The following is a 25,570-nucleotide window of genomic DNA, read 5'->3' as shown; positions in this document are numbered from 1 at the left end:
ATGTCATCCATAGCACTGACACTCTATCTTGGATCAGAGAGCTCTGATCATGTTCTATCTGGGATCTTGTTTGGAGCGACTGCACCCAGCTTAGGGGTACAGCCGCGAGTGGCTCCTACCACACTGGAGCACTTGGCTTCATTTCATACCTCTCTTAGTTCCTCTTTCAGGCCCTGGTACTTCTCCGTTTCTCATATTCTTCTTCCTGATTTTGCTCGTCACTTGGCACTGCTATAATCTATCACACACCGCTGTCTTTTCTGGTTCTCTTGTCTATTACCAACGATGTTGGTTGCCGATTGCAGTACGCCGTGTCTGATCTGAAGTCCCACAGAATCTAGCCCTGCCTATTCTCCCACTTCTGCGGTCCAATCCCCCTCGCTGTTCTGGGGGGTCTAGCCCTATACGCTAGTGCAGATGTTTCCTGTACACATCGCAGCGACTTGGTTCGTTCGGTGCGCCTGCCTGCTATTTACTCCTGCCACTAGCATAATGTGTTGGACTGTCTCTAGGTCCGACACTGCCCTTGGTCTCTCTAGTGTGGATAACCCCTGCATTCCAATGGATCTGGTGCTCAGTCTGTTCTGTGCTCATATCAGTCTAGCTGTCTTCGATCACTCCAACTGGCTAGGATTGCATATGTCAGCCACCTCAGCTAATCTGTCGATGGGTAGATCCATGCAGGGTCTTTGTCTTAGCCTGGCACTTCTGTCTGCTTGAGTTCTGTCCATGGTTCTTGCGCTCTGCTTCAGGACATTCATCGTCCAGAGCTTCATCTATATTAGACTTATTAGAAAGAGACCTTCTAAAAACGTTAAAATGTGTTACTGGCACGCAAAACCTTAAATCAGACTGAATAAATGAAGACTCGGCACACCACTTCTGAAAGGTTGCCGACCCCTGGTTTACATGTTACAGTATTTGAGGGATAATTGTATCTAATATATAGTAATGCATCCCCATTTTCTAGTAAACTGGGCTCCAGGCACTTTGACACTGATTCTTTGGCATGAAATCTAACAGCTAAAAGGATTAAAAAACATGTGTATATAGCTGTGATACATGCGGAGACTTGCAGTGAACATTCTATTATAAAAAGAGATGTTTCAATCAGTGAAGCAGACATTTTAAACACTAGAAATAAAAAGGTCTCTTTAAAAGCTAGCACTATTTAACTGACTATTTGTGGTGAAAATTCTATTAATCCTTTTTTTCTCTGAACTTGATTATTTTCTCTGGAACTATGGAGTCTCAATGTTCAAGATTCCTTACCAGGGGAAGTCTTTTGTTTCTTAAAAATGATGCTGAAATTGATGTAAGGAACAGCTAATGGAACCTCAGGAGTTTTCCGCTACTTTCAGAATAGGCTACTTCACTGTAAACAAAAAGACTAAAAACATGCATTATTCCTACCATCAATACAGTCTTGGAGGAATCCCCAGGGTATCGGAGACTGAAGACAATCAAAGATCCCAAAAAGCAAAAAAACGTAATGGTGGCAATATTTCTTATATCTAGGAAAGACTCCACAAGTGGAATAGTTCCCATTGTCCAATCACAGCATAGCTCTGAGGGATTTAGAAGAAGCCAAGCATTTACAGGGAGGAGGTAGTTGAAAGTCAGTTGCCTTGCAGGAGGTGGACTTACAGCAGCTGGGTTATCAAACCTAAGTAGGAAGAGAAGAAAAAGAAAAGGACCTTTTAGTTGAAAAAAAGTTACAGCTTAGACTCTGCACTGCAATGCAGTCACTTTGCACAACACCACTGTCAGATGCTGGACCTAAAACATCTCTTATGTGGGGGACTCCTGCAGCAGGATCAAGATGAATTAGGAACTACCAAGCCATCTTATCTTTGTTGCATTTATAATGTGCATGGCTATGGAAAGGGGAATTGGCTGGGGCTTCCGTAAACACTTGCCATATCAGCTCCTGAGGACCATTGGCAGATGGCATAAGTTAGAGCAGGCCTGAGGCTGCTCTAAGTTTCTTCAGAGGGCAGAGATGCTACACAACTAGCTTAGCACAGAGGGAGTACAGAGACTACTTTTAAAACTCTTGTTGTGAACAGTCTTTGGCCATAATTAAGTATTCAGACCTAATTTCCAAGGGAAAATGCTAGTATACTACATTTACATATCACTCACAAGAATGACAAAATTCCAAATTTATGAATAGTAAGAGCAATGAAATTAATAGTAAAGAGTACGTGTCTTCTAAAGTCTGGCCACAATAAAGAACCAGTATCTTGAAGAATGGCATCTATATAATGAGTGACAAGTATCTCAGGTTTCACCAAACAGCATTATCTTTCATTATTTTCCTCCATTATTTTGTTTTGATTGCAACAACACATGTAGTTTTGAACTATGTTTCTTTTCAAACTGAAATATTAGTACACTAACACGTTTACAAGAGAAAAACTCAAGTTTGTAGTCTAAATACAGGCAAATTAGTACGAAATAAGAAAGTGGAGGCTAATATGTTTGAAGCAGTGATAGCTGCTGATAAATATGTACTTACACAATATTATAAATCTAGACTAAAACACAACCAGCTTACAGTGCTTCAAATCTGTTACCTTGCATCCTCATGGGACTTTTCAGTCACATTATGCTAACGCACCCATTTTTTCCAACAAGATGGGACTAATGTGTTTAATATTGAACATGCGAATAATCCCACTGAGGTTAAAATTAAGCATGTGGGCTAAGCAGTTGGAGGATCGGGTCTGATATACAAAGATGCAGCCTAAACATTGAAAATTAGATTTTAAATATTCTTAATCATTTAATTTATTCAGATTACTTCATATTGAGTTCTCAAATGAAACCACAGCTTCCATTACCTTATTCTTTTAATAAATGCATTACTAAATATAGTTTCTCATCTAAACATGAAATAATTGCTTTTTCTAGCTATTTTAGATGATACAGGAGGCTTTATACATTTCAAATACTGATGCTATATAAATCAGACATCCATATGGAGAGTAGTATTAGAACCGAAGGACTGCAGTTTTACTTACTGTAAACACTAAATTATTTGTGTGTGATGTTTGTTAGATACACACTGCTACTATATATAGTGAAAATGCTTCATTAATGAAGGCTTTCACCTTCTGCCTACAAGTCTGAATATACTAGTGACCAAATGTTCTTACCATTAATGAGTGCTCACTGGCCACTGCTATTTAACTGGTGCTCAACAACTGTAGTTATTGCTGTAACATAATAGGTGATTTATCACAGATAAATATAAGACTGTATGAGAATTCCAAGATAATATTAAAGTAAGTTAAATCTAAACACTACCTAAAGTATTTTGTAGCCATTTTTAATTGTGACTTAATGAGGTCAGTTTGATTTATTACAACCTTTTAAAATACTAAAACAAACTTTCCCATTGAATTAATTTTTGTTTTTTACCTGGTAAACACTGGAAGCTGAGACTGAATGACTTGGACTCTGACTACAACAAGGAGCAGTGTACTGAACATCAGAACAATAAGCTTTAATAGTGTTTGGAGCATAGAATAAGGAATATTGCATTTTCCTCGTAGAATCTGCATGGCAGCATCCAACAGAGTAGGCAAAGTATACTAGAAAACAGAACAAGATGTAGTTTATCAGACAGTGCAGTCATGTTTAATCACATTCACTATACTTTACCAATACGAACTTTATTCTAGAGGGACTGTCAGTGCCTGCTAAAGTTAAGGTTGCCTGATTGGGCCAGTAACTAACAACTTTTGAAAGCTTTAATTTTTAACAAGAACACCCAAGTGTTTTTCACATGGTTTGTCTCTGCCCAAAGTAACTTATTTTTATTTTAAAGAAATGAGAGCAAAAATATTTCACCTGTTTTTGTATACAAAAGTGTGTGAGAGTAAAGGGGGAGAAACACTTTCCCGCCCATTATGAAAAAATTCTTGCAAAGTCAAACAGCTTTTAATATTACATAGAAGTAGGCCTCACTGAGGCTAACAACTAACTGTACTGATGATGTATGGAACATTCCAGAAGTGTCTAGTCAGTTTCAGATTATGAAGTTAAAAAACAACACACACAGTAGTTTTTTGTCAAGACAGCAAAGCTTTTAAGTTCTAAAGGAATGAAATTCCTTTCTGTTTTCTCTTTAAAAAAAAAAAAAAAATCAATCCCCGAAGTCAAAAAAATACCAAAAGTTAAGGTATCATGTGCAGCCTTAAATCTGCATAAAGACAGTCATATTACATGACGACTCCATTCTCAAACAGAATTTTTATGACAATTTTAGATACATTTTGTTTTGTTCTTTTACATTAACACCATTTTCACTGTCATTACAGTCCCATACATTTTTATTGACAAACTTTTTGAATAAGGAGTTTTCTTCTCTTTATGGAATTTATTAATTTTACCAGCAGCTATGCACGAGTATACATTTTCTTTTCAAAGAGCAGCTAGCTTTCTTTCGGTGCAATTCAAGGGCTTAGGCAATGAACTATAAAACTCAGCAATGAATTCAGATGGCCCACATATGTCAACAAATTCTCACTAATACATTGTTGCATAAACAGATACTAAGTAAACTCTGTATATTTTTCATATAAATAAATTCAATGAAATCAGGCATAAAACGGTATGCTCCAAGATGTTTCATCAAGGTATAAGATTATAGAAAAAAATCAGTATATTCTATTTTATTATTTAAAAAATAATATGGATTATAACTAGACTATTGTAATACGTATGTGCAAGTGGATAGAATTAAGGCTGTGTGAGCATTCCCTTACTTTGAGTGTAAGATTTTTGTATTGGGTTTCAATAAAAACTTTTATAGACCATGAAAAAATATACTGCTTTCTTAAGGGACAGTCGTGGACAGCTTGCTATATAATTAAGAAGGTCCTGCCCCTACAGCTAGGCTATTTATACAGGAACAGAAAATTGAATAGGACAAAGGGCAGTAGAAGCCAAGCTGAGCTTAGTTTCTCTTTCAGGATCTAGGATGGGGTGGGCAAACTACTGCCCAGGGGCCACAACCAGATCTTCAGACATTTTCGGAGCAGAGTCTGGGGCTTGCCCTGCTCCACGTGTGCTGTGGCTTCACATGGCTCCCCAAAGCAGAGACATGTCCCTGCTCTGGCTCCTACGCATGGGGCAGCTGGGAACTGTGGCCAATGGGAGCTGCAGGGGCAGCAGCTGTGGATGGGGCAGCATGCAGAGCTTCCTGGCTTCGCCTCTGCGTAGGAACCAGAGGGGGGGACATGCCACTGCTTCTGGGAGCTGCTTGAGGTAAGCACCACCCGGAGCCTGCACCCCGACCCCCTCCTATACCCCAACCATGATCCCCCTCCCACCCTCTAAACCCCTTGGTCCCAGCACAGTGCACCCTCCTGCACCTCCTACCCCTCAGCCCCACCACAGAGCCCGTGACCCCAGATAGAGCCCTCACCCCCTCCCACATTCTAAACCTCAATTTTGTGAGCTTTCATGGTGCACTAGACAATTTCCACACCCAGATGTGGTCCATGGGCCAAAAAGTTTGCCCACCCCTGATCTAGGAGATCAGCCTAACCAAACTCAGAGTCTTTGTTTTGTGGACTTTAATATAGGGAGCTAGCTCTGAACCAGGGCCCTGAGGCGAAGGCCTTATGAACTGTGTATTGTAATTGCTTCTGTCCTCAAACCTTATTAAAAGGGGACATGCTGTTTTGTTATGATGTTGGCTTCTCCTGGCTCTGGGCTGTTAAGAGTGAATCTACTACTGGCCCAGCTGGGGAAATTAAGGTGGAGCACATCTGCAGTGCCACACTGGGCTCCAACAGGGCATATGAGGATCACCCATGACAAAATAATGAAAATACAGTAGATTCTGCTTATTAGCAACCCCTTGGTTGCCAGCAAATTGTTGCAATTATTTAGCAGTTACCCATAAGTGAAAGCAGGTGTGCGAAGATCTGCAGTAATGAAGCACTGTGAGGTGCCTTCCCTGGCTGCAGCCCCACAAACCTGTCTGGGGGCAAGGCAGCAGCATGAAGGGGGTCTGCAGCCTAGCACTTTCCACAAGGAGGGGAGGCTGTGGGCCAGCCAGTGCAGGACGACAGTGGGGAGAGGTACTGTTGAGCTTTGAGCCCCAAATGCCCTGTGAAAAGCCCTGGCATCCAGGCTGCAGGCCCACCCTCCCTGCAACCATCTTGTCCACTGCCTCCTCACCCAGTCCGCACCCCCAGGACTCTGGCAGGGCTTCTGCTTTGGGCAGGAAATGTGGGTGCCACAGCCCATTGCCTCCTGTGTGATCCCTGTGGGCAAGAAAGTTTGCAGGGCTGCAGCCAAGGAAAGAAGTGCTAGGATGTGTGTTCCCTGGCTGCACCCCCGCAAACCTGTCTGCAGGCAGGGCTTTCTTTCAAAAAGAGTTTTCAAAAAGCATGCCATTGCCAATATCTGAATCCCATTAACCTATATTAACATTAATGTCAATGGCATGGGATGGGTTCCTGGAAAACCGCTGTTAAAGAAGTTGTTAAAAATCAGGCTTGCTATTAAATGGCATCCACTGTATAAACAAATACTACCGAATTAGTATAGAAATTCTAGACCAAAATTTCAAAGATAGGAACAGGTCAAAAGACACATGCATAAACTGCATACACAAAACACACATGCAAAGTTTTGCAGGCACAAAGTTGAAAATGTAAACTTGAATGCTTGTGACTGACAATTTCTTTTTATTTTGGCTAATATTTTTGCAGTTTTGGCACGTAACTTCTAAAAATAAAATTTCTTAAAATTATATATATTTAAACTATACAAAGTATAATACTGAAAGATATGTCAAGAAAAAAAACATTATTTTAATTGCTAGGAATATCAACCTCTCTTGACAAAAGAAAGTTAATATTAAACTATGGACAAGTCAAATTTTAACTGTCAAGGGATAAAATGAAACCTTACATTTTAAAATATATTTTATTTAGAAACTGACTTTAGAGCCTTTACAGAAGGATGAGATTTCACAAAAATCTAAATGCTAATTGAGTCAAATGTGAAACTCCAGTGGATTAACATCTGATGGAAAAGTCTCCATTGAAAGCACCTTCTCTAATTTCATGTGAAGAAATTAAAAGAAAAAAAAATTAAATTAAATTAAATGGTAAATCAATTTTATGTGCCCTTCACTTTAACCACATTATATACATAGTTTTGGCCTTTGCAAGCATCAGTCTGTATTCAAATTAAAGAGATGTCAAATTTTAACGTATTTCCATTTTTGCTAATATCTTTGTCTGCATACAGAAGAACCTGTGTTAGTAGGTATTTACATGATACATTGAGGGAACATACGCATTTTTTTCCAAGATCACAAAAATACAGTTTGCTTCAGCAGACAAAATACTCAGCACACAAGAATGTGATGGTTATTTAAAACTCCTACAAAAATACTGCAGATCTGCTTGACAAAGGAAATAGTTACAATGGAAATTTTTACAGCAACTTACCCCTTGAGCTATAAATACTTCATAGACACAGCATATCCCCACCACTGTTATTCCTTGTTCTTTGCACAATGTTGCAACGGCTACTAGACACACTGTCACTGCAATTGGAGTCCACACTGCAACGTAAAAGGACAGACATTATAAAAACACACTATTTTACAGGACAACCATGTGAACAACATAATTTGACTAATTAAAATTAACTATCTACAGTTTTCACTTGCCAGTGTTTCAGCAAGATCCCTATTAGGTTGCAGTTTATCTACACATTTACCACCTGTTCTGTCTTTGCCTCACTTTACATTAAGTACCTTATCAGTTTCTCAATCGTCTCTTTGAAGTTGAAATATGTGATAAAAAAGTGTGAAGACTTGTATAAATATTCCAAATAGAAAAATGAAAAGAAAAATTTTATTAGCTTTCCAAAAATTTCTTTTTATGCCTGTATCTCTAAGCCAATGGTTTTCAACTTGTGATCTGTGGACCCCACTTCCTAAGATTTCCAGAAGGGTCTGCACTTCCATTTGAAATTTTTTAGGGGACCGCAAAGGAAAAAAGGTTGGAAACCACTGCTCTAAGCAATATTTTCATAAATTTCCAAGTGTTGCATCCGTTAGAACAGGGGACTGATTCTTAACTCCTAAGTTCTACTTCCAAATCTGTCACTGACTTTGGAGAGTCAATTAGCCTATGTACACCAGTACACGCTCCTCTATAAAAATGAAAATAATAGTAACCCTTTTTACTAGAGAGTTGAATGGTTTAAGTTAATGACTGTAAAGCACTCAGAAGTCCTCAGACAAAAGGCACTTTATAGTACCAAGTATTATTTATGTTATTATCAAGGCACCAGCAGTATGAATTAAGGTGACTCTCTTTAAGACTAAGTGGTTAACCAGAATATTTATGTTTATATTTCACTACCTGAAACCAATATAGTAAAATCAAAACAGTTATGTATATATGATGTTAGGTATTTACCTATGGTATTGTCTGGCCCTTTAGATTTGGTGTATGACAAAAAAGCAGCTAGAAAAAAGATAGATGATAAAAGCTCTGCTCTGCCAACCACTCCAGTTACCTGATGAGGGGAAAAAAAGTTAACACTTAACTTCTGAACAGAATTACGTCTTGAAAATTGCTCATATTACAGAAATTAGAAGCCAGTGATAGAACTAAACAAGACAAAAAAAAAAAATTAGGGCCTGAATCTTCCTCAGGTATGTAAGTGCAACTCCTGTTGAGTTCACTTAGAACTTCACCCATATATCTGAGATCAGACTGTGGCTTAACTGCTTCCACCAGTTTCTCATAATTACATATACAGTCCTCAAGTGCCCTCATGTGGCAAATGTCTGCAATTACTCATGTACAATCTAATTAAATTACCTGAGTATTTACTATGACTAACCCTTGCAAAGAACATACAATATGATTTCAATGAAAGTTCACTGTGCAGTATGAGAGTAGTATGACCCTTACCCTAAATTTATTGGTACTGTAATTTTATAATATAACTTTAAAACAAGGTACAGACATCTTCTCTGTACATTGTAGAAGGGTGTATAAATAGGCAAGATAAAGAAAATGTATTACATCAGCAATGAAATAAAGTGATAAAATTACAGATAGAGTGACTTGGTCAAGTCATGAACCACTAATAGAAACTATTAGCCAAACAGAACTAAAACGAGTAGCTGCTTCTGTACAGATGAGAGGTAAGTCAATCTTTACATTAATTAATAAAAGGACGGAGAAAATAAAATTAACTACTTACTGGTAATTCTTTTTCTCAGAAATATGCCTCTCTGCATTGCTACTCTTGGGTTTGTGCTTGTGTGATGAAGTGGGAATTTTTCTTAATATTCTGTATGAATTCTGCGTGCACCTCGGTTTCCCCTAAGTGCTGCATGGTTGGCTAGACGGTGGTAAAAGGTGGCTTATTCTTTGTAGCAATGCAGGTGGAATTGACACCTGGTTGTCTGGGGCCTCACACCCATGATGAACCCACAAGACAGTGGCCCAGACATTCAGTGCCTAGCAATGGAAGACCTGGGATTGCTGACCCCCTCTCTGCAGGAAGCCAGTTAGTTCTGGCCAGCGGGAGAACAAAGAGCCAAGGAGGATGACCAGGTGACCTGTTTTTGTCCAGGAATGAGAACAAAGAATGGAGGAGGTGCCCTTGAGTATAGTCTGGACTACTGGAAGCAGGAAACATGCTTCTCGACTGGGGCAATTGCAGAGGAGGCTCTGGAGGGTCAGGACTGAACCAGACTCTGTTGTAACTTTCTATCCTCGATGCTACCTAAGAACTTTCTACACTCTGTTCCAGGCATCTAATAAACCCTTCTGCTTTGACAGTGCTGCCTGAGAGTCATTCCAATCTAAGGAAGTTGGGGGATATATTGTTCCCTTTGGGTGTGCAGAAAGTTCCAGGGTTTGATCGCAGGAGGTGGCGAAGCCAAGGAGTTTACCCCAGTGAGAGTGTGATCCTAAAGGGGGTTAACATTCTAAATGAGTCCTCTCAGGCACTGTTCCAGATCTCTGGATCTGTGACAGCTTGGAAGTACAAGACTGGACAAGAACTCCCTGGTCTTTAAATTTTTGGAAGTCTGAGACACTTAATAAGATACCTTCCTTTGAAAAGCATGTAATGGTGACTCAAATAAAAAAAACAATTAAAAATAAGGTAAAAATATTCTAAATACTCGTTTTCAAATTCTAAGGGAAATTGTTGAGTGGTGATGCAGAGATCTATGTTTGGAGAACAAGTATTATTTTCCCCAAACATATGCTTCCCACTCTTGGGCCCTAAAGCTAAAGATAACATCTCTAAAATAAGAAATAAAAAGATTAACAAGAGAAAAATCAAATCTAACCATGTCTTAAAACACTGATTCTCAAACTTTTGTACAGTAACTCCTCACTTAAAGTTGTCCTGGTTAATGTTGTTTTGCTGCTGATCAATTAGGGAGCATGCTTGTTTAAAGTTGTGCAATGCTCCCTTCTAACTTTGGCAGCCACCTGCTTTGTCCACTCCTTGCAGGAAGAGCAGCACGTTGCAACTAGCTGGTGGGGACTTGGAACCAGGGTGGACTGGCAGCCCCCCTATCAGCTCCCCACTCCCGTAAATTCCCTGTGCAGCAGCTGCCCAGCAGGCTATCAATTGCCAGCAGCTCAGCTGTCTCTCCCCCTACTGCCATGTGCTTCTCCTGCCCTCTGCCTTGGAGCTGCTCCCCAAGACTCCTGCTTGCTGTGTGTGGGGGAGGGGAGGAAAAGGGGGGCTGTCAGGGTGTCCCCCTCCCTCCTGCTCCTGTACCCCGCTTACCCCATCTTCCACAGAGCAGCTGGGACACATGACAGGGCTCAGGATGGAGGGAGCTTGCTGGCAGCAGCTACAGTCTCAGCAAGCTGATCTAATTAACAAGGCAGTATACTTAAGAGTAGGGTCCGGGAAATGCACATCTCTCTCTCACACACAGGGTGTCTCTCTCTGTCTGGGATGCTGTCTCTCCTCCCTCCATTCCTGCTGCCTTGTAGAGTGTGACAGTTAACCATTGAGGGCTCAGCCAATTGCTAGTTCACCATTCAGCAGTAAGACATTCTTCGGGAAATATCCAACCCTCTGATCCCTCCACCTCAACCAAGCTTCACAATCATCATCACTGTGTACCAGCAGTAAATTGTTTGTTTAAAACTCATACTGCGTGTGCATGTGTATAAAAATAAAATACGGTCTTTTGTCTGATGAAAAAAATTTCCCTGGAACTTAACCCCCTCATTTACATTAATTCTTATGGGGAAATTGGATTAACGTCGTTTCGCTTAAAGTCACATTTTTCAGGAACATAACTACAACGTTAAGTAAGGAGTTACTGTACTGGTGACCCCTTTCACATAGCAAGCCTCTGTGTGCAACCACCCTTATCAATTAAAAACACTTTTTTACATATTTAACACTATTATAAATGCTGGAGGCAAAGCAGGGTTGGGGTGCAGGCTGACAGCTCGTGACCTCCCCTGTAATAACCTTGTGACCCCCGGAGGGGTCCCAACCCCCAGTTTGAGAGCCCCTCTCTTAAAAGGTAAAAAACAGGACTAGTTTCTCTTTTTGGTGTATATGAAAGATAACTCCTTTACAACTGAAAAAGTTGTGGAGGACTGAGATATATTCAGAAAATTTTCAGAAGTGGGCAACTTAAAGAGAATTCCGGAGACAAATACAAATCTTGGGATTAGGAGTGTCTGAGGAACAGGTTTGTGAACAGCGTCATCCTGGATGGAAACCCAATCTATGCAAAGATGCACTGGGAAACGTACAGAAAATACCATGTAGCTGCTTTACAAATCTCTGGGGTAGAAACAGATCTGATGCGAGCTAACCAGAGCTGCTCCGTTCCAAAAAGAATTGAGTTGTGACATTTCCAAGCTACAAGTCTGCTTGGCTGAAGCAGTAAAAATACAATCAAAAAGCCCTGTAGACAAGGTATTCTTGGCAATAATTAAGTTTATTGTTTTGGTGTCAAACAAGACAGATGGCGAGTCTGAAACAGTCAGAAGTTTAGGAAGAATATCCTGTATGGACAGAGTATACCCTAACTGTCTATTATGGAAATTCTTGCATCTTTCTCAAGTTTCCAGTACTGGTCACTGTCAAAACCAGGACACCGGACTAGATGGACCAAAAGTTTGATCTAGTATGACAACCACTATGTTCCTTAGGGCTCTAGTGAATGTTCCAGATAAAACATACAGATATTTTCACATCAAACTTGTGGAAAAAGGCCTTATTGGGATGGCTGTACAGTAATGAAAAAAGGTTGGCAGGATAACTGGTGTAACAGGAGTGGAACTCCATTACCACTTTCAGAAGGGACTTAAAGTGTAACCATAGCACTACCTAATCCTTGTAGAATTTAGTGTAAAATGAATTATTAGGAAGAGCCAGAAGTTCATTCATTCTGTGAGCTAAGCTAACCAGCTCCAGGAAAAGCTTCCACAACTTTGTTTAAACAAAAAGACAAAACAGGAGCTGGATCATCCTTGACTTTTGTGTATTGTCAATTATTTCTAATTCTTTTGAATTGTGTTGAATTATTAGTTTTGCAATGCAGCTACTTGTCCACTATGAATTGGATTGAGATCATAAAAGCAATTTAACGCAAGCCACAAAATCTGAATTGGGACAGATTTAAACTGTGAAACTTTGCTTGCACAATAGCAAACGCCATATTAAATCCTCACTGTTAAAATGCGTTTGACTTTATACTGCTGAGGTATAAGAAAAAGTATCATAAATACTTTTAGAGACTACAATATACTAACACACATACACACCATATAGACATATAAAATTAAATTGAGCTGAAAATGTTAATGAATGAAAAATGCCCTTCTCAGGTTTACCTACCGCTTCAGTGTGTATTGGGTGCACTGCAAACAGCAAGGATGCAATGACACTGCTCCTGTTGTCCAGAAAAAGCTTACAGACCTTAAGGAAGACTATGCAAACCACCGCATGAAAAACCAGATTTAGGAGGTGATAAGAAACGGCATTTAACTCACTGAACAAGTAGTTTAAACGAAACGTGAGGACAGTAAGCGGTCGGTATGACTTATGACTCCTCTCCTACAGGGAAATAAATAAACCATAATAATCATCAATTTACACTAATTGAATTTAAACTATACACAAGTATTTTTACCACTACTGAAGTGCATCTACCTAAGATGAACACACCAGTTGGTTAACAGCACAGAGCAGCACCACACAGCAGTTAGGAGCAAAAAGTAGAGACTGACAATCATTTAAAATTCCAGGGAGAATTAAGGAGGATAGAAAAAATGTAAAGAGTTAATTTTGATCATTTCCCCAGCTTCCAAATGGGTATTGTATATTTTTCAAGTATACTGTCTGATCCACTACTTACCATAGCTGGTGCTCTATTAGATAAAGCACTAATAAAAATGGTCAAAAATATAAAAATAAAATTCAACTCTTTAATACATGTATTAGTTTGATATGAGCAAAGTTTGTATCTATCTAGGTTCTTATTTGGCCTTCATGAGCACACTTCTGAATTATACAATGTGTACTGAAAGCTGATTTAATCAGAAAAGTGATAATAAAATGTGTATTATTTTACTCATTATCATCCAGGCTATTTACACCATTCCAGTCTGGTATGTCTTAAAAACATACACATTTTTAAATAAGAAGTATTTGAGATGAAATGATTAGCATAGTTTCGCAAAGATTATTATTCTGTTTAATTGATAAATAAGTCTTACAATTTAGATATTCTGAATGTACAGTTTGGGCAGAACTCTTTCTAGATTACTGGGAGTTAGTAGTGTTGCCACATGTCATTATAAAGAGAATTTTCCTTAGATATGAAATGAGTGTGGACTGACATAAGACTGTGAAGTCACAATAAGTAGGATATTAATATAACTCTTCCTTGAAAGGGTACTTCGATCGCTATTAATATAGGCACCAGAAATCACAAATACATCTTCAGTATTATATTCTAACACTGCCAGCTAGTAAGAAGTCCCAAATCCTATTTCATGGCTATATAGCCAGAAGAATGTTTCTTAAAACAATATAATATCACAGCCATAAAAATATATTTTAAAATATGTGGAAGTGTTTCCAAACTATTTTTATGGCATTTTATTTTATTCTTGTGATACTAAATCTTAGGAAGTTATCAAACTAAGAAAAATAAATTAATATTCATTAAGAAATACATGGATTGTACTGACATTTCTTAAATTGTTGAGTGATCTGTAAAACAAATATAGGGAAACTAATTAATTAACTGACTAATTAACATAGGTAAACATTTGATGTATCTGAAATTTGGTTTTATTTCAGAGTACAGTCATTATGTATTGTAAAACAGTGAGACTATATCAGAGGTAATTAAACCAATAATGAGAGTAGATTTGTTTACTAGTAAAGCACATTCCTAATGGTTAAAGTGTTGTAATAGTTCTTGGAATTTCTCTCAAACTGAAAAAAATTCAATACTTAACTGTTAGGTTTACATTACAATTAAACAGAGCTTGGCAGTTTTGCATATGTGAGACCATTTACTTTTCAGCAGATGATTTTAGCTGTGAATATATGCAAGCACATATTTTATTTAATCTCTGTATTTCTGCTAATCAGAATGTCTAATATCAGACCTGAGGATATAACAGACTGCGTATAGAGGCTTATCTCAGTACTTATATGTCCCCCTCTCTCCATTTAGTAATGAGTGCCTCCAAAAGATTAATGAATTTTTCATGTGAGGTTGGGAAATATTTGGAAGTGAGGTACAGATTGTGAAATCCTTGCCCCAATGAAGTCAAAAGGAGTTTTGCCAGGATTTCATCTAGGGAGATGAAGTGATTTGACCAAGGTAAAGTTTGGGAACTCATCTCCCCCAAGTACTAGGCAACTGCATGAACCACAAGACCATCTTTTCTTCCAGTTTCTATAGAACAGTCTACTATTAGGGTTTTTTGTTATTGTTTTTAATTCTTGGGTAGTGTTCAGATACTATAAGTTCTAATATAAAAAATAAGACTGGATGGACAAAAGCATTATATGCGATACCGGCCTAGTTTATATTTTGTTGCAAGAGGCTGTTGATTAACCAAATGAGTTTATAAAACAAACACAGATTAGAAATTGATATTATTTACCAACTATTGAACAAACTATTCTGCAAAAATGAAATGATAAAGGAGAACATAAGAAGTGGAACTTTAAAGAACTTACAATATTTCTGAGACTAAACAGATCTTATGACCAATTTACCTCAGACATAGGAGTCCCCCAGAAGTCATTCTGAAACAGATTTTTTAAAGGAGTAGAAGGATGCAAGTCTTTGTTGTCCAGAATTGCTGAAACATCATCAAAAACAAAGCCACAGAAGAGACTGTTCCAGTAACAGGCTGCCACCACACCTACTATCAGTGCTGCTTCCTTCAGGCTAACATCAGCCATCTTTTTCACGAGCTTTCATGGATTAAATCTGGAAAAATGGACAGTTTCATGAACACAAATTTTGTTGATTTCAATTTTAGTTTATTTCAACTGTATCTGTTGAACATAGATTTAGAACAATCCATATTAAAAAGACAAACCACGGGTCAGCAACCTTTCAGAAGTGGTGTGCCAAGTCTTCATTTATTCACTTTAATTTAAGGTTTTGCGTGCCAGAAACACATTTTAATGTTTTTAGAAGGTCTCTCTCTCTCTAAGTCTAAATATAACTAAAATGTTGCATTGTAAAATAAACAAGGTTTTCAAAATGTTTAAGACGCTTAAAATTAAATTAAAATGTTGATCTTATGCTACAAGCCCGCTCAGCCTACTGCTGGTCTGGGGCTCTGTTCACCTAGGCTGGCAGCTGGCTGAGCGGGGCCTGCGGCCGGGACCCCGGCTGGCAAGGGTCCAGCAGCCAGAACCCCAGACAGGAAGCGGGAGTAGGGGTAGGGGGAGCGGAGGGCAGAGAAGAGTGGGCTGAGCTGGGCTGGATTTTTAATGGCATGCTGCTGCCTGCCAGAGTGCCAGCAGGCAGCAGCGTGCCATTAAAAATTAGCTCACGTGCCGTCTTTGGCACACGTGCCATAGGTTGCCGACCCCTGGTATAAACAGTACAAAACTAAATTCATTCAAAGCTAAATTTATACACACGAGGTCACGGTAATAAATTTAAGCTTAAAACTGAGGTTTTCAAAACAAATTTTACAAAACCTAATATTAACAAAAATGGCGTGACTAAACTTTCTCCCCTTCATGAAGGCTTACGTCCAAAAAACCCTCTGTTCTGCTGTGTTTCATTTACTTATTTCAATTTACAAAAAACTCAAAAGTGGCCATCACATACCATAAGCCTTGCTGCCAGAGACACTTGTAGTCAGAACACTGCCCTATGAATGGTATAGATTAAGGCTATCAATTAATCACAAATTCATTCATTCAATTAATGCAAAACTAATTAAATTAAAAAAGTGATGATCAGTCACAGTATTAGTTGCACTGTTAAACATTAAGAGAATACCAATTTAAATTTATTATAAATATTTTGGTTGTTTTTCTACATTTTCAAATACATTTGATTTCAATTACAACACAATGCAAAGTGTACAGTGCTCACTTTATATTATTTTTTATTACAAATATATGCACTGTAAAAAATAGTATTTTTCAATTCACCTCAAACAAGTCCACTCTGTTCTACTTCCTGTTCAGCCAATTGCTAAGACAATCAAGCTCGTTTACATTTCCAGAAGATAATGCTGCCTGCTTTTTATTTATATCACCTGAAAGTGAGAACAGACATTTGCATAGCACTGTTGTAGCCTGCTTTGCAAGGTATTTATGTGCCAGATATGCTAAACATTCATATGCCACTTCAAGCTTCGACTTGTAGGCTCTAAAGTGTGTTTTGTTTTTGAGTGCAGTTATGTAAAAAAACCAATAATTTTACATTTGTAAGTTGCACTTTCATAAAGAGATTGCACTATAGTACTTGTATGAGGTGAACTGAAAAACACTATTTCTTTTGTCTATCTTGTTTACAATGCAAATATCTGTAATAAAAATGAGATAGTGAGCACTGTACATTTTGTACTGTGTTGAAATTGAAATCAATATATCTGAAAATGTAAAAAACATCCAAAATACACATAATAAATTTACACTGGTATTCTAATATTGTTTAATAGCATGATTCAAACGGATTAATCATGAGTTTTTTTAATCTCACGATTAATTGCAATTTTTTTAAATCGTTTGACAGTTCTAGTATAAATAACAGAACTGTAAAACTCTAGTGCTCTCAAATCCTAATCACAAGTAAGAGGGCACTCGCAGCATACCCTAATGGCATAGACTGTACTGTTCATGTTTTTGTAGAATTTTAAAACTGCATTTTTAATATAATTTTGTTTCCGCAAAACAGCTACTAAATAGAAATCTAATCGTATAAACACAACCTTCTGAAATATACAGGAAACGTTTTATATAAAACGTAAGTGCTTCAGTTAAGTACCTTGGATGTTCAACTGCAAGTGAAGAAAGTAATGATTTGTAATAATAAAAAAGTTAACTTACTATTGAAGTGGACACTTCGTTTATCTGCATTCTCAGTAGAAAGCTCATGAAGAAGTGAACTTAATTTTTTTTTTTCAAACTGTTGGTATTAATCTTGATCACACTTACTGCATGCTTATGGGAATTTTCTATAAAGATGAAAAATGATATTTAGGGAAAATACTAAAACTGAACCCCCCTTTCAATTTCATCTTCCACAGCTGTCTGGTAAACTCATCAAGCACTAGAAACAGTCAATAAATTGCTATGCAATAATCTAAGAATACTGTGAAGTAATTATTTTATTAATATTGATGAGACTTGGTCAGTGAGGTGAAGTTACTGCATACTGGGTTATAAGACTTTCCTGTATGAATATATTGTTCTAGATTAGCAGGGGCCTGTAGGGAAGAACAAACAAGAGGGCAATTACAGGTCAAAGTGACACAGCTGTTTTGCGGAGGCTGGGACCTAACAGATCAAAGAGCAATAAACAGTTAAAAAGTGACCTGCTCTTAGGGCTTGTCTACACTGGCACTTTACAGTGCTGCAACTGTTTCACTCAGAGGTGTGAAAAAACACCCCCCTGAGAGTTGTACGTTTCAGCATTGTAAAGTGCCAGTGTAGACAGTGCTCCCAGCACTGGTAGCTATGCCCCTCGTGGAGGTGGGTTTTTTTTGTTTTTGTTTTTTTCAAAAGAGCGCTATGCCATGACTACACAAGTCACATTAAAGCACTGCCAGGGATGACCTGCCCTTATGGAAGGGTGGTGTTTATCCAAGAACTAAGCAGATGAAGCTGGAGAAAAAAAAAATGGTTTGTGAATTAGGGAACAGACAACGCCAGCCAACCCCTAAGGGTCTTGGGGAGTCTATAGGAAGCTTAGACCCACCACGATCCCAATGTGGAACACGGTGTGAGCCTACAAACACCTCACTGCCAATTAGCAAAGGGTACACTGTTCTCTAGCAGCAACTCGTTTCAGGCCTGATAAATTCACTACACCTAACACATTGCTTTCATAGTATTTATGCAAAAAAAGTAATGTGTGTTCTCGAATAAAAGCTCATGATATACTGGTCCTCATAACTGTTGCAAGATGTTCATTCAATTGAAATTTAAGGAGCTGTTAATACATACTGAAAATATGTGTTAGAGCCTGTATCCCAGGCAGAGTTGAAAAACAGGTTTTGGCCAGATAAGGGATATATATTCACATGGAAAACAAGTGTTATCAGCCAACACAATGGAAGACTGCTTGCATATGATATCAGCAGGGCAGGCTCTAGTCATTTCGCCACCCCAAGCACAGCGGCACGCCGCGGGGGGCGCTCTGCCGCTCACCGGTCCTGCGGCTCCGGTGGAGCATCCACAGGCACGCCTGCAGGAGGTCCACTGGAGCCGTGGGACCAGCAGACCCTCCGCAGGCACGCCTGTGGGAGGTCCACCAGAGCCGCCTGCCGCCCTCCCGGCAACCGGCAGAGCGCCCCCAGCAGCATGCCGCCCCAAGCATGCACTTGGCACACTAGGGCCTGCAGCCGGCCCTGGATATCAATATGAGGATATGAAGGCAATGTGGAGACAGCACAACAGGGAATAAACCACAGGCATCATTCTGACTCTGGGGACAAAACAATGAACTCTGGGGATACAAAAAGTTAGTGTCAAGGACCTGAAACTTAGTTACATACAAGCATCTTTTTCTCTCTCACTGGAAGCAAAGGAGAGGATGAAAGGGGGGCGGGGGCATAACAAAATGACTCAATCCTGAGCACTCCAAGCAAGCAGCACAGATGGTTAGACAACTGGTAAACTAGACATGTGCAAAGTCTGTTTTGTTTTAATATCTGTGTTCTCTTAAAAGCTTTTTTTCTAAATAAATAATACTTTGTTTTAAGGAGGTTGTTTGGTTACCGGTTACCAATGACCATTACTCTTCGACACTGGTGAAAGAGCCACTGCTAGAGAGAGCTAACAAACAAATGGTATCGCTTAAAGAAGTAGCCCAGTTATTTGCAATTTTAAAATGTTACACCAAGCTGTGACATTGTGTACCCCACGTAAAATCCAGTACCTCATATATACACAACATTTATATGATTATGATATATTTTGTACAAAGTATGCCTTGTGAGGTATCATTTGAAAACTCAATCTGCAGAAGATCATTGTTCTGTTAAATTGTAAGTGTGTGTAAATCCATGAGATTTTATTATATGTTGTTGCTGAGATTCTGGGTATTCCTCAGAATTACAACATGACTAGCTCCTCAGAGACAACAAAAGACTGACAACAGGTTTTAGAAAACTATTAATTGTTGAAGCAACCATTTGCTAGTAGGGGAGAGTGTAAAACAAAAAAAAGTCATCTCTATTCAGGTCAAGAGGGCTGGTGCATATTCATTACCCATTGTTTGAATGATGGACTAAATATGAGCTTGTACCATCCAGTGGGCTACTGAACAGTACAAGATGCACATTTCTGGGGGGCAAGGCTGGGACCAAGGGATATGAGGGTGTCGCCCTGTATCTATTCATAGATGGCTCGGCACAGCATTCATGTATTCAGCTGGGAGTGACTTTGCATGCTCCTTTTTTGCTATGTAAGAGAAGGAAGTATGTGTCAACATACCCTTAGTGGATGAGTAGGTTCTGCTATCTGAAGAATATGGATTATGTTTCTGGCTCTGTGAGAAGTTACCTTGTGAAACCTTTGTCAGGCCGAAGCCTACCTTTGTGAGGCCAAAGCCATTTGACTTTTTTGGTGAATTAAGGAGTGAGCAGAGCTTAGAGGGGTTTTACTGTTCACTAGCAAAACTTTGTAGAAGGCATCCCAGGCTGGAGAACTAAGGAGATACAGCATTTCAGGTTGTACGCTGGGCAATGTCACACAAGCACAGCACTTGAGTCAGGCCTGCACTCAGCCAAGTTCACTGGGGATAGCTCTTTACACAGAAGGCTTGGCCCAACATTGACCCCTGGATCCCCAGCTCACTCTATGTCCCCTTGGGCCTTGCCCTCCTCCTCTTACATAGCAAAAATCCAAGGTGATCAGCCCACTAACCCCAACCCTGTTCCAATCCTCCCAATATTACTGGAACTCCTAATACAACTCTGAGTGCTGAGCCCTTCTTCCCATTCATTTCTCCTTGCATGGCTCCTGGTTGTTTTGTATCTTCAATATTACCATATTTATTTGCACAATACCTCTGTGAGGGAGGGAAATATCGTGACGTCCATTTTAGAGAAGGGAGATTATGGCCAAATTTAGAGGTCACCTCTGAAAATCCCGATTTAAGTGATTTGCCCACCATCACATTAAATGTCTGTTGCAGAGCACAGGAGAAAACCCATTTCTAATCTCCAGTCTATCAACCCTTTTTCCTACAGTTCCTTCTCTCATTCATAATACAGAAATGTCATTATGTACCATTATTTGCCAGGCAAACACGTGTCTCTCACAGGTCTTTGTAAAGGCAATGTAACTAAGAGTATGTCTACACTGAAATAAAAGACCCACACAGCACAGCTGTGGTTGGCCTGGATCAGCTAACTCACACTTGCGGGGCTCAGGCTATGAGGGTAAAAACTACCTTATCAACGTACCCTTAGTGGATGAGTAGGTTCTGCTATCTGAAGAACATGGATTATGTTTCTGGCTCTGTGAGAAGTTACCTTGTGAAACCTTTGTCAGGTCAAAGCCTACCTTTGTGAGACCAAGGCCATTTGACTTTTTTGGTGAATTAAGGAGAATTAATGCGATGATTTATAAACTGAAAACTGACGGGCAAGACAGAAATTCCAATACACTAATTATACTGACTCACCTCAACATTAGAGACCTTCAAATTCACGCCACAATCTTCTACCCCTGGAGCTAACACACCTTCCAAATACATTGCAAAACTTTTTTGCAAGACATCATTAGAATGTTTGGAATCAGGATCCCAGGGTTCTAGTCTTAGTTCGATAAAGGAACTGTAGACTAGTGCAGGAGTTCTCAAACTTCATTGCACCGTGACCCCCTTCAGCCAAGAAACATTACTACAGGACCCCAGGAGGGGGCAGGACCAGAGCCTGAGCCCCCCCAAGCCCCATCACCAGGGTAGGGGTAGGGGAGAAAAAGAGCCAAAGCCCCAGTGCCCCAGGCTGAGAAGCCAAAGCAGAAGCTCTCGGGATTGGGCCCCGGCAAGTCTAAGCCAGCCCAGGACCCACAATTTGAGAATTGCTGATCTAGTTGTTAGGGCAGTTGTTACTGACAGACTCGGTAAGCACTGACATTTGATACAGTCATTTCAAAAGCCAGGGTGGCTGAATGAGGAAGACTTGAGTCTTATACCTTAAGGACCTAGAGTCTATTCCCTGCACTATCCACAGAGACCTGACACAATCTCAGTTATCTTACTGGTAAGATAAGTGGGGATATGATAGTTGTCTATCCGAAGCAGAGAATATGAGGTATTGACCAATAAGAATCGTGAGAGGCAAAGAAATATTGCCAGTTAAAGAGAAGACTTTAATTTATGGTCTTCTGGCTCTCACCCAGGGCACTTTCCCCTAAACTAGTGGGTATTTTGTGTGCAGGGGGTCTCAATTACCTCCATGTATAGTGCTAGCATTTTATGCTACAACAACGTTCTGGCATAGTACTCTAGAAACAGAAATAAAGTTGAACAACATTTTTATAAGATTTCACAAGTTATCCTTTGTAGTGAACATCAGATATTAATAGGGGAAAGACAGTGATAAAATTTCATTTGGTTGTTGCCCACAGATATTCCCCCCTCCATCCTAACAAAAATGGTTAAGAAAATTGAATTTAGAAAAACAGGCCATAAGGGGAATAAGGAGTAGGACTTTAGAGTGTATTCAGGAACCCCTAGACCAAACAGCCCGAAATTTAAACCAATACACACTAGCCTGAATTTGCATGTCAGTTTTCAAGTTGATCAGATTACCTGTGTGGAGAAGTTAGAAAATTCATGTTTAGATAGAAATGCTATTGTAACTTTAAGTATGGTACAGCCATTCACAGTTTGCAATTCTGTGAGAAGCAAGCTCTCTGCAACATCGTTCCTACTATGGAATCTTGCAGAAAAAAAGATTGGGCTTATATTGATCGGATAGACCTTTAATTAATTGAGAACCAATTTTATACAACTGGAAGTGGACTGAATATTTCTCTTCTGCTGGTTTTGTACCATTTACTACTTTATTCACACATTTACTATTTTACACCTTTTGTTATTCTCTATGCAAATGGTAGAAGGGAAATACATTTACATTGTGCAAGTCTTGTATATAGTGTATAAGTCTTGTATAGCATGTCTTTTATATTATTCCCAGAATACTTTACTGCTAAACCTTTTCAAGTTTTGTGTAAAGATGGTAAAGTAATTCCAGCACACAAGTGCATTAAGAACAGTTCATGGTCCAGCACCAGACACACTTTTACATAGGTGAATACAAGTTTGAGTCACTCAGCGTTTTTCAAAACTGTGTGGGAACCTGACAAGAATAGGTCTCCATTAAAATTCCACAGACACGAGGACTGTTAAGTAATCTGTAGCAAGTTTTTGTGCTGGAGTTTTAACTCCTGAAAAACATTACATATAGTTTACATCTACTCAATATTTGAGGGTTCAGATATATTCTAATTTCATTGATTTCTTTCAGAAGCTCTCAACTGAAAACATTAATAATAAACAGTTACTAACTTTAATTCTTTCCAAAAGAAGCAGAGCTCTTCTAAGCCTTTGGTTTCAACAACAGCCTGTGGCTACAAGTTCCACCAGTTTAATTATATGTTGCATTTATTAGTTTTAAATTTGGTGTTTTTAATTTCACAGACTGCCCCACTTTTCACTGTATGATGAGACATGGAGAACGAAAGCTTCCAGTTCACCTTCTCTGTACCATTCATTATTTTGTATACTTTATCCTATTCCTTCTTGTTTAGCTCCTTTCTGAGGTAATCACTCCTAGTCTTTCCAATCTCTCATAACAGTTTTTTCCATCCTTCTGATAGTTTCTTTACCTTTCTCCAAACCCTCTCTCAGTCTACAATATTCTTTTTGAAACTGAGGGACCAGTACTATAATTTACTAGATGAGGCAACATCTAGATATATGGGATATTTGCTGTAGGATTCTCCACTCTGTTCCTTATACAATAAAAGCTGTGTTATCCGGCCCCGTACCAACTAGAAAGCTCTATAAACCAGCATTTCTAATCTTCAAAGAAAGTCTGTTCTACAGTTTGGTTGGCGTGCAGAATTTTTAATTTCAGTTGCAGAATTTTAAATTTTTTTTGACACAGTATTCCCACAGGAATGGATAGTGGGCTCAGAACCCTGTAGGGCAGTGGTTCTCAAACTAGGGCTGATGCTTGTTCAGGGAAAGCCTTTGGTGGGCCAGTTGCTTTACCTGCTGCGTCTGCAGGTTCAGTCAATCACGGCTCCCACTGGCTGCAGTTTGCCGCTTCAAGCCAATGGTGGCTGCAGGAAAGGTGGCCAGCACTTCGCTAGGCCCGCGCCACTTCCTTCGACCCCCATTGGCCTGGATTGGCCAAACCTGCAGACGTGGCAGGTAAACAAACCGGCCCAGCCTGCTAGGAACTTTCACTGAACAAGTGGCAGCCCTAGTTTGAGAACCACTGCTCTAAGGCATATGAGTACTTTGATATTTCTTTTCAGTATGCATTATTTTGCATTTACCTACACACAATGTCATTTGCCATCATGATGCCAACTCACTTAACTTAGTTAAGTTACTGTGATGTTTGTTACAGTCTTCTCTGGATTTCTGCCCCCACCCAGCTAAATAAGACTTAGTATACACCTAAAAATTAGATCTACATAGCTATATCCCTCAGGTTTGTGAAAAACTGTGCACCCTTTGCGATGTCATTAAGAATTTTTCTACATTCTTAAGGTCAATCGAAGCAGACATAGGTACCACCTCCCTCAGAGGTGGATTAACTCCACTGATGGACAAATCCTTCCTGTTGACATACGAAATGCCTACTCTACAGCACTACAGTGGCACAGCTACAGTGCTGTAACTGTGCTGCCATAGCTGCTGTACTGTAGACATGGCCTAAGCATTGCTTTTGTTTAAACTGGGATTAGTTACCTGCAACTTTATGCTTAGAAAAAAGTGAAAGTGACTTCTGAGAAAGCTATAACAGAATTTGAGCACTCCCTCCAGGATGAGAAGGGTTACAATCAGGATGAGGCATGTATGCACATAGGGAGAGTCAAATAACCTAAAATGTTCCAGGCATGATTGAGCATCAAAATGCAGCAGTACATTCAATGAAGAATAAGGAAAAACTAACAGCTACACTTGCAAGGCAGGAACAATAATGAGAAAACTCAGCTTTAAGGGCTACATGCTACTGGGTTTTTTCTTGTTTTGAATATCCTAATGTTTTCTATAGCTTATTTGTATTGAGGCAGGAGATCGCTGCTGGGCCAGGCACTGCACAACTCAAGAAACTGGCCCCTGTCCCAAGGAGCGCCCAGTCACAGCATGCCGGTTATATGTGGGCACCGGCACTGCAATGCAGCCTCTTCCGGGGTGCGGAGCTGTGGGGAGAGATCATTAGGGGGCCGGAGCAGACCCCTGGTCTGCGGGCGGGAAGGGGGTCTACGGTTGAGGCAGGCTGGGAAGGACCCGGACCCGTGGGGGTACAGCCCTCGCAGCCGGCTCTGAGGCAAGACTCAAAGCAGGGCCGGCTCTGAGGCTGGGCCCGCCGCGCTGCCCACCGCGGGGCGGCAAGGGGCGCGCAGGGAGCCGCAGGGAGGGTGCGGGGCGAGCACGTCGCGGCACGAGGGGGAGCAGCCCTCTCCCGGCCGGTGACCGCGGCGCATCACCCACCCCGCCGACTCCTCTCCCCCATGGGCCTGGAGGGTCCCAGCCCGCGCCCCCATCGCCCCGCCCGCGCAGCGCTTTCCCTACCTGGCGCCGTGGGATAACGCGCGTTCCCTACTG

General features: G+C 39.9%; 1 protein-coding gene across 1 annotated transcript in view; it reads right to left on the bottom strand.

Annotated features, from left to right (window-relative positions):
• TMTC3 (transmembrane O-mannosyltransferase targeting cadherins 3) overlaps positions 1-25,570 on the bottom strand; it is a 50,530-nt gene extending 24,960 nt beyond the window's left edge. Inside the window, exons 1-8 of the mRNA XM_032789155.2 lie at positions 25,538-25,570; positions 17,599-17,726; positions 15,295-15,511; positions 12,892-13,110; positions 8,463-8,562; positions 7,482-7,597; positions 3,427-3,599; positions 1,414-1,666 (exon numbers count right to left, since the gene is read on the bottom strand). Of these exons, the coding sequence (XP_032645046.1) occupies positions 1,414-1,666; positions 3,427-3,599; positions 7,482-7,597; positions 8,463-8,562; positions 12,892-13,110; positions 15,295-15,483 (1,050 nt within the window). The 5' untranslated portion in view covers positions 15,484-15,511; positions 17,599-17,726; positions 25,538-25,570. The remainder of the gene's footprint in view (positions 1-1,413; positions 1,667-3,426; positions 3,600-7,481; positions 7,598-8,462; positions 8,563-12,891; positions 13,111-15,294; positions 15,512-17,598; positions 17,727-25,537) is intronic.

This window comes from Chelonoidis abingdonii, chromosome 1, assembly GCF_003597395.2.
Source record: "Chelonoidis abingdonii isolate Lonesome George chromosome 1, CheloAbing_2.0, whole genome shotgun sequence".
NCBI lineage: Eukaryota > Metazoa > Chordata > Testudines > Testudinidae > Chelonoidis > Chelonoidis abingdonii.
This window is presented reverse-complemented; position numbering and strand designations above follow the sequence as displayed.